Raw genomic sequence first — 13019 nt, 5'->3', positions numbered from 1 at the left:
TGAGTCCGTTCTATTCGACCTAATTAGCATAGTTTTGTACGCATCTGCGTGCGAACAGAATTATGACAGCAAGTTTTGGGGCCAAAATAGTTATTCTTGTCATGAAACTTAAGCACCGTTTTCCATCTTCGTAAATGAGCCAGGCTGACAAATGTATAAACAGTGCACTATTGTCATAAAAGTACAAGGCAACACATCTTCCAGGCAAGATAAAGGATGAGTGGTAACTTCCTGCCAAACGCAACCTTGTGTCGGGTTACAAGGCACACACAATCGGACCAGTTGGATAAATAAACATTGTGCAACGCAGGATGGCTGAACATCAGGCGTGATGCAGTGCTGGTAAATATAGCAGAAATCCACCGATTGAATTAGTGGTGTCTATTTAAGGTAAAAGCCTAGGGAACCATGCCAGAACAGGATGAAAAACACCCATCTTTAGTTATTAGGAAAATAGTGGTGACCCTGAAAATCGGCGCGTGTACACTTCTTATCAGATGACATCCATTTCCATTTAAAACGAAATTTAACAGTGATCAACTTTTTAAACTGAAACAGGCAACTTAACGCTACGTTTAACTGTTCAAGTGTTGAATCATTCACACGAATGTACAGTGGTTTATTGGTAAACCAGCCCACAGTTCATTCCAATTCGCCGTCATCCAGAAAACATCTGCTATTTCAACACTCTTCAGACTGTTGATCATAGGCTGTACATTATAGAGCTGAGCTGTCTGAACGCATAATTGTATCAAGGAAAGGGGTCCATGAAGAACACATATCAAAGTTATACCCTGCTCTCGGAACTCTGTGAGAGGAGAATGTCCGACCGAGACGTTACAAGGCGGACAAAGCTAAGAGCTGGTTCTTTTGTGAATTCCCACCAGAAAACAGAAATGTACGGCCAAGCGACGAAAGGTCTATGAATCCGCCGAAACTCGCAAGTAACTAGTCTGTGTTCCTTTGATTTTCACTGGATATGTGAATAGGAGCACCGACGTCTGGTCAGCTGGGGAAGCTTAAGGCTATGTAGACTACGCCTACCTAATGAGCCCAAAGAAGGGCAAAACCGGTCGTGGGCTCTCGAAGAGTTTTCAGTAACCTTGTGAGTAGTTTCCCCTATGTGGACATTATTTCATTAACTGGTGAAAGATGATTTGTCGCTGTGCAAAAACAGTGACTAGTTTAATTGACACTACGGCGGCGGCCGACTGCCAGCCTAGATGAAGGCCGCTCTATCGCCGGAGAATTACCTGGGTCAGCCAAATTCGTTGAGCAAAGACCTATATCTCAGTCCCTATTGATAGATAGCTGAAATCCGCAGATGAGCAAGTAAACTTCATCGGGGTGGTTCGGCAGCTTGGATACTCTTCAGAGTATTATTCTCGAAGAGTTCTTCATGTCACACGCAAACTTCAAGATCGTGTTGATTAAGTTATGTTGTTTCAGCTGCACACAAAGGTACTAAAAGCGTGGGCAACTTTCCCGGCTTCATTTGAATAGCAAGACGGTACATCTTACTGGATGCTGATACTTCATTCGCCTTCGCCCGTGGTAGACGCAAAACATCCGCTATCCACAAGGCAGGCACACAGCAACCAACTCATTTAACATGGTATTGGGAGCAGTTTACTCTCTGGGAGACAAGAGTTCTTAATCGGTAACTTCTGTACGCACCAGGCCAGGCCGTCCGGTTCTTATCATAATTGTTTCGCTGAACACAAGAAGTCTCCAGTTCGGACTGCCTAACAGGATGGAGAGTGAGTTGCTAGAGATACACAGTTGCTTTTGCTGTTTTCTGTGCTACCGGTGATTCTGAGTATCATGTGATCAGGTGTCAATTGCATGGTCGTAAAAATGCTCTCGGAAGAACCTGAGTTGTTCAGCATGAAAGGCATTGAACTGATCCCTATGACGGATTAAGCACCATCACACACGTAGTTTTGCCAGTAAGAGGAGTAATATCCTTCGCCGCGAGACCGCTTATTAGCAAACACCGACTAGACAGATACAACTTATTGGACAGGAAAGTGAACACCTCATATGCACACAGTTTTTAAAAACTCAACATCCTCACGCGTCTTCCCGAACTTTCATGGATGTTCATTGACTAATGCACATTTCTAAACAAACACTGCAAAGCAGTTCCATAGGCTCCGTAACAAACTTCACCTTTCATTAGATGTGGGATGGAGCTCCGACACGACTACAGATTACTCGCATACCCCATTAGTAGTATAGGCCATTACATGTGCAAGGTAAGCCTCTCACGTGTACATGACCAGAAAAGTTCCCTAGCCCTACAAGTGAATATGACAAGGTTTAGCTCTGCAGTCAGATAGGTTTGATTTAAGGCTGGCATATTCTTTTAGCAAATATTCGCTGCCCTTTTGAACGGCAGGCACACAAAAATGTCCTTATTGGGTTGCGCATTTCGGGGAGTGAGTCTGTCAAGCTCTTCTGTGTAAAGTGATTAACCTTCCGCTGCGAACGCTCACCAAATTTCCCCTTTTGAACGTTCTGTATCAATAATCTACGGTGCGCATGATTCTGACTCTGTGAACGGACGGGTGTTCTTACAAGTACATGCTTCAGAGTTATCTGTTTTGTGTGGACAGTCAGCTTCCGGATATCCTCTGCCTTTACATGTCATGTTCCTCAAGTGTGACTTGGGGGAGCTTTACTGGAAACCTGGATCCCTTAATTTAACTTACCCTGAACATTCTTTGGCTTCCAGAAGGCATGCTAGAATACATCGATACACCTGCCCGTTGTGTAATATGCCGGAACCAGGGGGGGGGGTTGAGGTCAGTAATCCTCTGGGTCATTTCACCTCTCATGCTGAGAGGCGGAGTTAAACACATTCATACGACAACTGGGTCTTCACAGTGTTGATTTCCACCTTTGAAAGCGCTGGGTAATCAATTATACTATTCCAATTGGTCGTCCAAATGGTCGATTTCGTTAGTCTATTCTCAGTCAGCTTTCCATACGTGAGGCAACTGTGTAAGCCATGTCTCCTTGTTGTTCCAACAAAATGGAAAAAGGAACTCTGGGTTGGTAAGGTGTTGAACTATTGGCAGGTCGGCTGAGTCTATTGCTTATCGACGAGAAGTAGCCAACTGTGAACTGATAATGTCTCCCCGTATGGTGATGAAACGTTTGCCGGTTAATTGCCGAACCCGGCGAACAGACCAACAAGCACCTGATCAACAGTCAAGAAACTATAATTTTCCTGGACACCCCAAGCATAAAAAATACGTATGGTGAGAAACGTTTGCCGGTTAATTGCCGAACCCGGCGAACAGACCAACAAGCACCTGATCAACAGTCAAGAAACTATAATTTTCCTGGACACCCCAAGCATAAAAAATAGTCTATCAAGCCTAACTGAGAAAATAGTTACTTGTAGGTTCGAAAAGTCATCATTCAATTCAACTGCGATAGTACGATAGTTATCAGGTCAGCTGTGGCGATTGATGATTAGTTGAGCTGAATGTCTTGCCTTCTGGCAAGCAGTCAGATTGTCTCATTGATCGGTCAGCTGATTAGCATAAGTCAAACACCAAACAACCCACGAATCAAACGAAAGCATAGGTGACGCTGGTGATCATGTGATCCTAGGGCTAGCAGTGCTTGACAGAGAGAGTTCGATCGTACAAAACATAACATAAGGATGGAAGCTAGTCGAACACAGTGGGATCCAAGTTTAACTTGCCTGATTAACATGTTTTAAATTTCTGATAACCAGAATGAAGCCTTTGTAACTGAACAAACTTTCGTCAGTGTACCATGGCCATCTAACTCCATCAAGACAAAGCAAATTGTGTTTCGGTATATCAAATTTGCTGCAGCTACGGTTGTGGAGACATTTCAGGAGCGTTGGTATCCGATGTTGAATCTGCACAAACAGTGAAAACTTGGTATTAGATAAAAAAAATCTTCTAAAGGGGTCCGAGAACTATCCGTAGAATGGTAAACTAGCGTAATAGTGTAACCTTATTAATTTGGTTATCGTCAGTAGCTGAAGGTCTTGGTTGTTGACAGCAGACCCACAGGTCGTTTTCCGTTACAGTAAACAGAACAAATAATAGACTTAATAGACTAGTCATAAGGTTGCTGAAAGCTATTCGACAGCCCATAACCGGCTTTGCCCTTCATGGGACTCGTCAGGTTAGGCGTAGTTCCGTCAACCTTATGTTCTACTTTAAACTAAAATGGACGGATTTCGACAAATATACTCAGTTGTATGTCAGTTTGGTTTGAAAAGAGGTTCACTTGGAACCCAGCCCAATCTCTCATCCTTCATTTTCTTAAGCAACTGAATGTGCTGCACCAGGCCATCCCATGTTTCAGCTGTTACGATATTCTAGATATCACGATGCATGTATAGACGTAATACACCACTAATAAAGTTGTTGAAAATTCTTAGACAGCCCACGATCGGTTTCACACTTCTTGAGGCTCATTAGGGTAGGTGCAGTTCTCGAGTTTCCGTCAACCTTATGTTCCACTTGAATCGAACTTGGACAGATTTCGACAAATATTCGCTCCCGTGCCTTGGTGACAGAAAAACTCGCCGACAAGGAACACAATAGCTTTATTACAAACTGGCGAGTGAGAAATTACGATGGCCTTGTACAGTTTGACCTTGATATAGAGTTGCCTGATTGGCACTCAGTGGAGTTTGAGGTTCTCTGTAGGTTTTCAGTATTCCGGGATAATCTTCAGGAAGCTGACCGTCCTGACAACGGGATACTCACCTGGAGCCCAGCTGAATCACTCGTTTCCAATTTTGTTAAGCGACTGAATGTACGACCTGGTGCAGCACAGTCAGCTGCTTAAGGAAATGATACACGTAATATTTAGCTGGGTTTCAGGTGAGCTGCCCGTCAAAACCAAATTCATATGTATTTGTAGAAAACAAATAACAATTTACACTAAGCTATTCGGTGATGAAACTTTAAAACACCAGCAGTGAGACGAACTCCCTAAAAGCGACCCGAATATCATTTTTCTAGAAGGCGACCTATTTTTTGTGCTCGGGATATTAACACAAAAGGCTGTGCAATAAATGAGCTTTTGTAATACTCTAGTACTGTCCATATGTGGGAATCTGCTGGTCCTTGATATCCAAATACAATGCAATCAAGCTAGAGGAAGGGAGGAAAGATTTCCAGGGATGACTAACTCACTGCTGATATTTAATTCTGGCACTTACTGGAAGCGAATGATCTCATTCTTGAAGGTTTAACAGAACTCAAAAGAACCAAATTTAAACAGTCGATATATTCTACAGTGTATTCCATACACGGCATCCTAAGCTCACCAAGGCTAAGGAAACCCAACTTTGCATATCATTTTAGAGAAGATCCCTATACTTGTGTCGGTCATTGCTCAAAATTTCCAGAATCTTGTAAGGTTCTCACCTAATGAGACTAAGGCTACTTCTGTCGATATTCTCCCCGGGTTCCATGAAGAAAAACAATGGCCTGACGGCTCAAATGATTCTACTTCCAATGAGTTTTCACCGCGTCTTTTGCGTCCCACAAACTGACTACTACTCACATATCCAAATATCTCATGAGGAAAAGCAAATGAGCACGCCTGATGAAATCACGTGATGTTCCATGTACTACATTAAATTAGCAGCGTGGTAGTGACCGTAGGGGTACATGTAGAGTTCAGCTAAATGTGAGAAACAACACCACCCACAGAGCCGTATTCGGTAGTCGATAGGAGTTGAAACTTTCTGTGGAGGCATGTGAGTTTCGGCCTTGTGCGTGATAGCAGGAAGCCGATGGGATTGAGGCACACAGTAACGACAGAAGGATCCTTTCCATATTCCGTTACTTTCCGTAACTTTCTGGTGATATTTCCGATAGTTAGGTGAGGTGAAATTTGAGTTGGCCATTGGGAAAAGATACGTCGTTTCGGCACCTTTGAGGTGTTGTGCACACGCGTTACACCATACACAGCTACTTCAGACTTGTTCTGGCCGTAAAACCGAATTAGTTCTAGCTGCCTGTTTCGTTGAACGTAACACCTCAAATTCGTTCATAAACTCGAAGGTCCTGGTTTCGTTACTAACCCACCTCTGTAGTAGGCTTTTCAGCAGATGCTCATGCTTGGATCGCTTGGATCATGTTGTCACCTTCACCACTGAGGACAAGCACTGAGTGCGAATAAGACACTCAGGCGTTATCAGAATGATGTTATTGAATAACGCGTCACCGTTTGTTTCGTATCCAGATGTAAACTCAACATTACATATCCTCCTGATATACCCAGGAGTAGATCAATAGCGTCTAATATACTGATTGTCACAAATTCCTCTCGGATACAACTATAGAGGAATTGTTTTCACACCAAGTGGCACATGTAAGGAATCGCGAAAAGATTCCCCTCCCAATCGGATTGTGTTTGAAAAAGTCAACTTTTTCGGAACGATACTGCTACTCGTTTCTTTTCACCTAAAAAGTTCATATTCGCTCATTGTTTCGATCGCTGTATGCGCGGATATCGAATCCGCTGCCCACAATTCGCAATTCAACTGGACTTTTAACATCGCTTGTGAATGACAACATTTCAGGAACATTGATGAATGTGACACGTGATTCTTGTGACTTTCGGTCAATGAAAGCCGCCCCAGCGGATACTACTGGAGAACAGGATGTTGGCAACGAATTCATTGACTTTTTTCTCGGCAAAATTTCTAACAAACAGTATAGCGTACAGACAGAAAAAACTGACAAAGTCATAGCCGGTTGATTCAATTACCACGCGATGTGCTGCTCGTTCGAACAGTCCTTGCCCACAGTCCTCTTTCACCAAATCAGTGAGGCACCAAACTAGGAACTCGCTCATATTGGAGCTCGTCAGTACTGCATATCTTTGGTCATTGCGGAATTTGAATCTGGAACTTGTACTTTATGAGACAAGCCATTACTTCGCCAATGCTCGCCAGACATACATGAATTGACACTACGGAATACAGCTTCGGTTTATCGGGCCTATCCTAATGTTCGTTTGTGAATGAAGCTTCAAGATAATTCAAATTCAGAACTTTCTAAGATGCAACTTCAATATCAGCGCACAATCTCAACAGGAACCAAGCACAGACCAACTTGTCGGTCTGATGGACTTTGACTTTGATCAGTGTATCTGTCAAATTCGAAGCTGAACAACTCTAATTCTGAGCAGTCGCCATATTGGAAAGTGGCTGTTCTGTAATCAACTTCGATGAACTTTTATGAGATTGAAGGACCGTCTGCTATCAGATTTAAGACTAAACTACCCTAGCACAGCAACAATCAGATGAAAAACTGTTTTTACTTTAATCAATATCAACAGAGTGAACTGCATAACAGAGAGTTCCGGAAGAGAAATATCCGATAAATTACTGAAAAAAGGAAGTTTAAACTTGAACATCAAGAATTTAAAATTCCATCTTGTGTTTGGAACGGTTGCTTGCGCCAATGTCTCTCAAAAACCCAAACTCTTTTGGAATGTTGACCACTGACTGCTTCAGGAACACAAAAATCGTATAAAGTGTGACGCTTAGTTTACACGCATGGCACCAAACCCGTCATGAACACAGTTACCGTTGCTATGAGAAAAATCACCGAGTCGAAATAGCTAAGAAGAAACAAGTACCCCTCGAAGTTTGTAAAACAAACTCAAAGGAACCAATTTTCGCAAGAACGATACCTGGCGAACAGGTTTGGTTCAGATGACACTTGCCGCCCAAATCTATTCACTGACAGAAGTTGGAAACATCAAAGAGAACCAGGAGTAGCTGTATCCAAACTTTCGTGAGAAAATCGAACCACGCACAATTGTCAGGACACAGTTGGCAACACATCATGAGGCTTGATGAATTTGAAATGGACGCCAACTAAAAGCACTGCACAGAACTGAACGGACTTTGGAAACCCATGGAAAGAACAAGTATGAAGTTTTGTCCAATACATATTGGAGACAAATACTAGAGACATTTGTGTACCCATGGCTCATGGATTTCCGTTGCGTCATGCCATATGTCACCCCGAACATATTAGGCATACCTAAAGCTAACCGAACTCATATTCTAGGATAGGTAAATAAATGACTTTAGTAGAAGTGAGCTCACTTTGTCAGTAAACCGTTTATTTGTATCCGTAACGAGTCAGTAGCAAGACTTCTTCTTGGCTAAAAGCACACTGAATGTTTATTTTTCAGAGGTGATACACCAAATACCAATGTTTTTTTGTAATGGCTCCCAACTGCTCCTTCAAAGATAACTACTGCCACGCGGTCAACTCGCGTGAATCGTCTAAGCACATAATTTGTTCCCAGACCTCACACATTCGGTTCACATCTGTAAAACTCATATTCCTTCTTATTTCCAGTCGCCCTGTGCATTGACAGACCCAGCATAACTGCCTTAGCAAGGAAGCCAACAATTCAACTGTTGCGTGCTCTCGTTCAACAGTGCGTGCGCGCACGTGTGCGTCACGTGAAGGTTTAAGGTCATCATGCAGGTCACAACAACGCAGGAGCGAAGCTGCTCGCAGTTTTGACTTGTTGACCGGGTAACTAATACCCATTTCGACACAAATACTGATGCTTCAGGCGACTAGACTGATGATGGTTGATGGTGACTTGCACACGTGTGATAACTGGTACGCATACTGAAACTTAGATTAGTGGATGTCGATAGTACGAAGCGATGGAAGAATGTACTGTTACTTCCAAAAATTCATAATCCGTTGGCCCTTTGTGTGACCCTAGAAGGCTAGTTTTATCTTCTCTTGATTCTCGGGTCACTCTGAGCCTGGATATCCAACTATCTTGATTAGGCGTCAATTGCAAAGGATAGTGAAACCCGAAAGGGATCGGGAGCGCTGTTATTTCATATAAACCAGGCGCATCGGAGGTCATTCGAAGGATTCTAAACACGGTTAACATAGCACCAGCGCTCTAGAGCACTGGCGCAATTGAAGGATCGCCTACCAGCAAACAGAACCAGGGACTGTCTACAAAATTAAGCGTAACGGCTGTACAAAGGTCTATATAGGAAGGACGGCCAGGGAACTTCACACCATAATCGGAGAGCACAAGTGGAAAATAAACAGGCCGCTGAGAAACACAGATGAATATCCAGCGTTACTGAAATACTGGGCAATTGTGTAGACACGGGACACAAAATAGATTTAGAAACTGTTGAGTTTTTCAGGTGAGGACTACGGTTCACGTCACAGAGACTGATAGCCGAGGCGATAGAAATCGCCAAGCATCTCACTGTTAACAGAACAGCAGGCGTGGAACCGGCAAGCGTGTGAAGAACGGTCCTGAATCAGTCGGTGTGCGATTATCATCATCTCGATTCTACATTACCTCACCCACACACCCTCTCCTTCCAACTGACTCGCCGCAACACTCACACAACGAAGAACAAGGAAAATCTACCAGCGGCACCCGCAGTGAATCATCAATTGAAGCGCCCTGAAGTGGAAGGTAAAGGAACAAGAGCCGATCGGAGCTAATTTGAAACTCCTCCAACCCATCAATTCGAGATTTTGGCAACCACACTAACCGACAAGAGCCGTTACTTGACACTCAACACTGATCTAGTGTGATAATCTGAAGAGGACTGATTTACTGATTTGTTCCCCGTGTGTCTTATAACCTGGCCAAGTTGGTGATCTTCTCATATGGCCTGATGAAGCTTTCGTGTCAAAAACGAAACGTTGCCGAAGTAAAAAAAACTACCGATTGCTTACCAAGCCCTTCTGAGGTGATCACTTTGACGCGTCCTCTCTTCTTATTTGTGATTCACCGTTTTTCAGTTCATTTGAAGTAACTACCGAGAAAGTTGGTTGGTTGGATGTGTGTAGAATAAATGACACTTTCGGGGCAAAGTGCTAACCAGAAATTAACTGCATCCCTTTGAATGTGTGCTTTGCTCATTTCCTATTCCAATGGAATGTTAGCTTTATTGTGAAGAGTGAATCTTGAAAGTCATAGTAAAGACCGGAAAAGCAGGGGCCGAAGACCGGATGCAACATGAAGATGATCCCTAACAAATCTATCCAATCTATCTACCAGTCATTCAAACTAATCAATAAACACGAACTTTAGACCGACACTCAACACAGATCAAGTCGGGAAGTCATAAGAAATCTCACGGATTAGTTTCCTGACTGCCCTAAAACTTACTCACCTGACCTAGCGAAGCTCTTTTTGTCAAAAGCAAAACGTTGCCAAGTACCAAACCTCTCTGAAATTTCACATGTTTTGTCTCCACTCGGGATGCAAAGCTGAAAAAAAAACATGAAAGAACTTCATGATCAACAGGAGAACTTTGGCGTCATCTCAAGATTGTGACCAGAAAGTAGGACCTCATCCGTACAACAGGTGAGGTCTTGTGTAGTTTGATATTTAAGTAGTGAAAAGTGGATTCACTTCGACTATGTGGTGTATATTCGTATATAAATACTAACTAGCAAGTAACTCATCAGAATGTTGCTATTGAGGTCAGTTATGAGTAAGGACTCTTTCAGAGGGAGAAACTAGACACTGCGCAACTTCCATTGCATGGTGTATGCAGCCTTAGCAATCAAGGAGTTCTTTAGTGGCCTGACTAGACTGAGGCCTTCATAACCGGCCATCGGGACCAATGAGTAATGGCTTATTTTGATCTACAGAGTTGAGAGAGTCACGGGTGAATCTCTCCCCTCTTTGTTTGTGTTTGAGAGTTAGTAAGAGGGGGAACCTTGGAATGAGAATCTGTGGATAACGCGAAAAAAGTTCGACAGGTTCATCATCGTTCCGCAAAGATAGCCTCTTTTTCAGATAATTAATTTACTCACTCCGATCAGGTCTATTTGCGCAGTGTTGGTGCAGCCAGTCGCATCGATGTTACCAACATAAATTGGTAATAGATACTGCCGCTACCGGTTCGTCACTCTCAGATTTTGTGGTGTGCCGGATGAGCTACCGGTGCGCAAAACATTTCTGGACGAGTAGACCATTTATGACTGATTCTGTGGAAAAAGTGAACACGGTTTTGAATTTGCAAGCGTGGCCAAGTTGCTAAATCCAATAAGTGGTCGGCAGGGCAGACAGACCAATCACGGTGATGTGAAAAAAAGGATCAGTAGTCGAAGATCTGAAGTCACGAGTCGGTGACGGGCAGATAAGAATGATTAATGAAACACGCTCATTTGCTAACCTATTATGTTTCGCTGGAACCCGGAACCCAGCTGAATCTCTCACTTTTCATGTTCTGAAGCAACTGAACGTGCTGCACCAGACCACCTGATGTTTCAGTTGGTACGATATTCGAGGTATCGCGATACAAGTTTGTTGAAACTTCTTCGACAGCCCACGACAGGTTTCACCCCTCTTGGGGTTTATCAGATAGGCGCAGTCCACGAGTTTCCGTCAAAATTACGCTTGAACTCAAATTGCACGAACTAAGTGTAATACACTCATTTACGAACCACTCGGGAGACGCACCCGGAACCCAGCTGAACCTCTGGCTTTGATGTTCACCTCAATCGACCCGGTCTGTTTTGTACTCTTTCACACCTGTTGTATTAATCCCCTTTTGGTTTCTAAATCAATTCGGCTTAACCCCCCAATTCCCACCAGTCGGATCGATCAAATATCAGACTTGTTTACTAATGTGTTCTTGGGTCAACGGGCCAATAGCCCAGTGCGATCCGTCTCACTCTGTTCTAACCCGTCAGATACTGGCCTTCTTTGCTCTTCTCCTCCACTGATTCGTTTCCGTTCACGACTCTGCCAGACGCCCATGTATGTTATCCTAATTGGCGATCGCCTTTTGGAGCCGGCATTTGAGTTCAATCATGTTGTCGCGTGATAACCGACGTTATCGTAGTACCGTAGGATTTGGGATCTGCTCGCTTTGATGTGACTGGAACCATCTGTCAGTGAGTCATTCAGTGCTGGTCGGGTTCCCACGCTACTACTCATTCTCGTCCTGGCGCCTGGGAGCACTGGAGTTACTATGCTGAACTCACTACTCCGGGCCAGGATGACAAACCAACACCACTGGCAGTCAACGGGTTCAGCTCGTCTGGTCGCTTTTGCGACTGCGAGACAGCGAAGCCTGTGAAGAGTCAATGACGTTATGTCGACTTGAGAACTAAACTGTGGCGACTAAGTTGGTCCCAATCGGACGGTAAAAGACTGTGTGTAACAGCCAGACAGTATCTTCGATTGATGCGCGATACCAGAACCGCCTAGAAGGCCAAACAAAGTCGGAGCTGGGTCGCTATACGGTACTATTAATGTAAGGCACCAATTCACGAAATATACCAACCTCGACAGTGTAAACTCGTCCACTACAAATAATCCACTTGGACTAGAAAAGTACGAGCCGAATGAACAAACAGGCTCCCACGTGAGACAGTCGCACGTGCATAAGATCGGCCATAAAATGGCTGGATGACCTCAAGGTCAAATTAGTAGAATGCTAGGGACGAACAAACGTCAGCTCGTACACACGCACTAAAGACAAAAGTGGAGCGGGGGTTACAAATATGGGCATAAGAAACGTGGGAAATTTCAAATGTCAATGTAATGGGTGATAAAATATGTATCTGTTTGAATTCACAACCCGAAAATGGACCTTGACCAATCCTTTCTTCTTTGACTGAGTTACCGCATTTTACATCCAGTATATTCTACAGCACAGCTGCGTGAGAAAGAATTTGCTTTGGGCGTAAACGAGCACTCTGCCTCCTACTTCAGTGATATATATATATATATATCAATTTGGATTTCACGCGAGACTCAACTGAATCTTTCGTTTGTGAAATCCCCCAACTGAATGTGCTGCACAAAAGCCTTATCATGTTCCAGTTGGTACCATACTCGAGATGCCTCAGTATATTTTTATAAAGGAAATGAGTGTAGTTGACGAAATCAGTCGAATTTGGGCTCAAGTAGAACATGAGGTCGACGAAAACCCGGGGTCTAATGATGAGCCCCAAGAAGGTGGAAACAGT

General features: G+C 43.6%; 1 protein-coding gene across 1 annotated transcript in view; it reads right to left on the bottom strand.

Annotated features, from left to right (window-relative positions):
* Positions 1–9081: 9081 nt before the first annotated feature.
* The window catches only part of T265_12853 (hypothetical protein), a gene marked incomplete at both ends in the record, with an annotated part of 47707 nt that continues 43769 nt past the window's right edge, over positions 9082–13019 (bottom strand). The window contains one exon of the mRNA XM_009165888.1: positions 9082–9332. Within this exon, the coding sequence (XP_009164152.1) occupies positions 9083–9332 (250 nt within the window). The remainder of the gene's footprint in view (positions 9333–13019) is intronic.

Source organism: Opisthorchis viverrini (genome assembly GCF_000715545.1).
Source record: "Opisthorchis viverrini unplaced genomic scaffold opera_v5_19, whole genome shotgun sequence".
In the NCBI taxonomy this organism is placed as follows: Eukaryota; Metazoa; Platyhelminthes; class Trematoda; order Opisthorchiida; family Opisthorchiidae; genus Opisthorchis; species Opisthorchis viverrini.
Note: the sequence above shows the minus strand (reverse complement) of the source record. Positions and strands in the feature narration are given on the sequence as shown.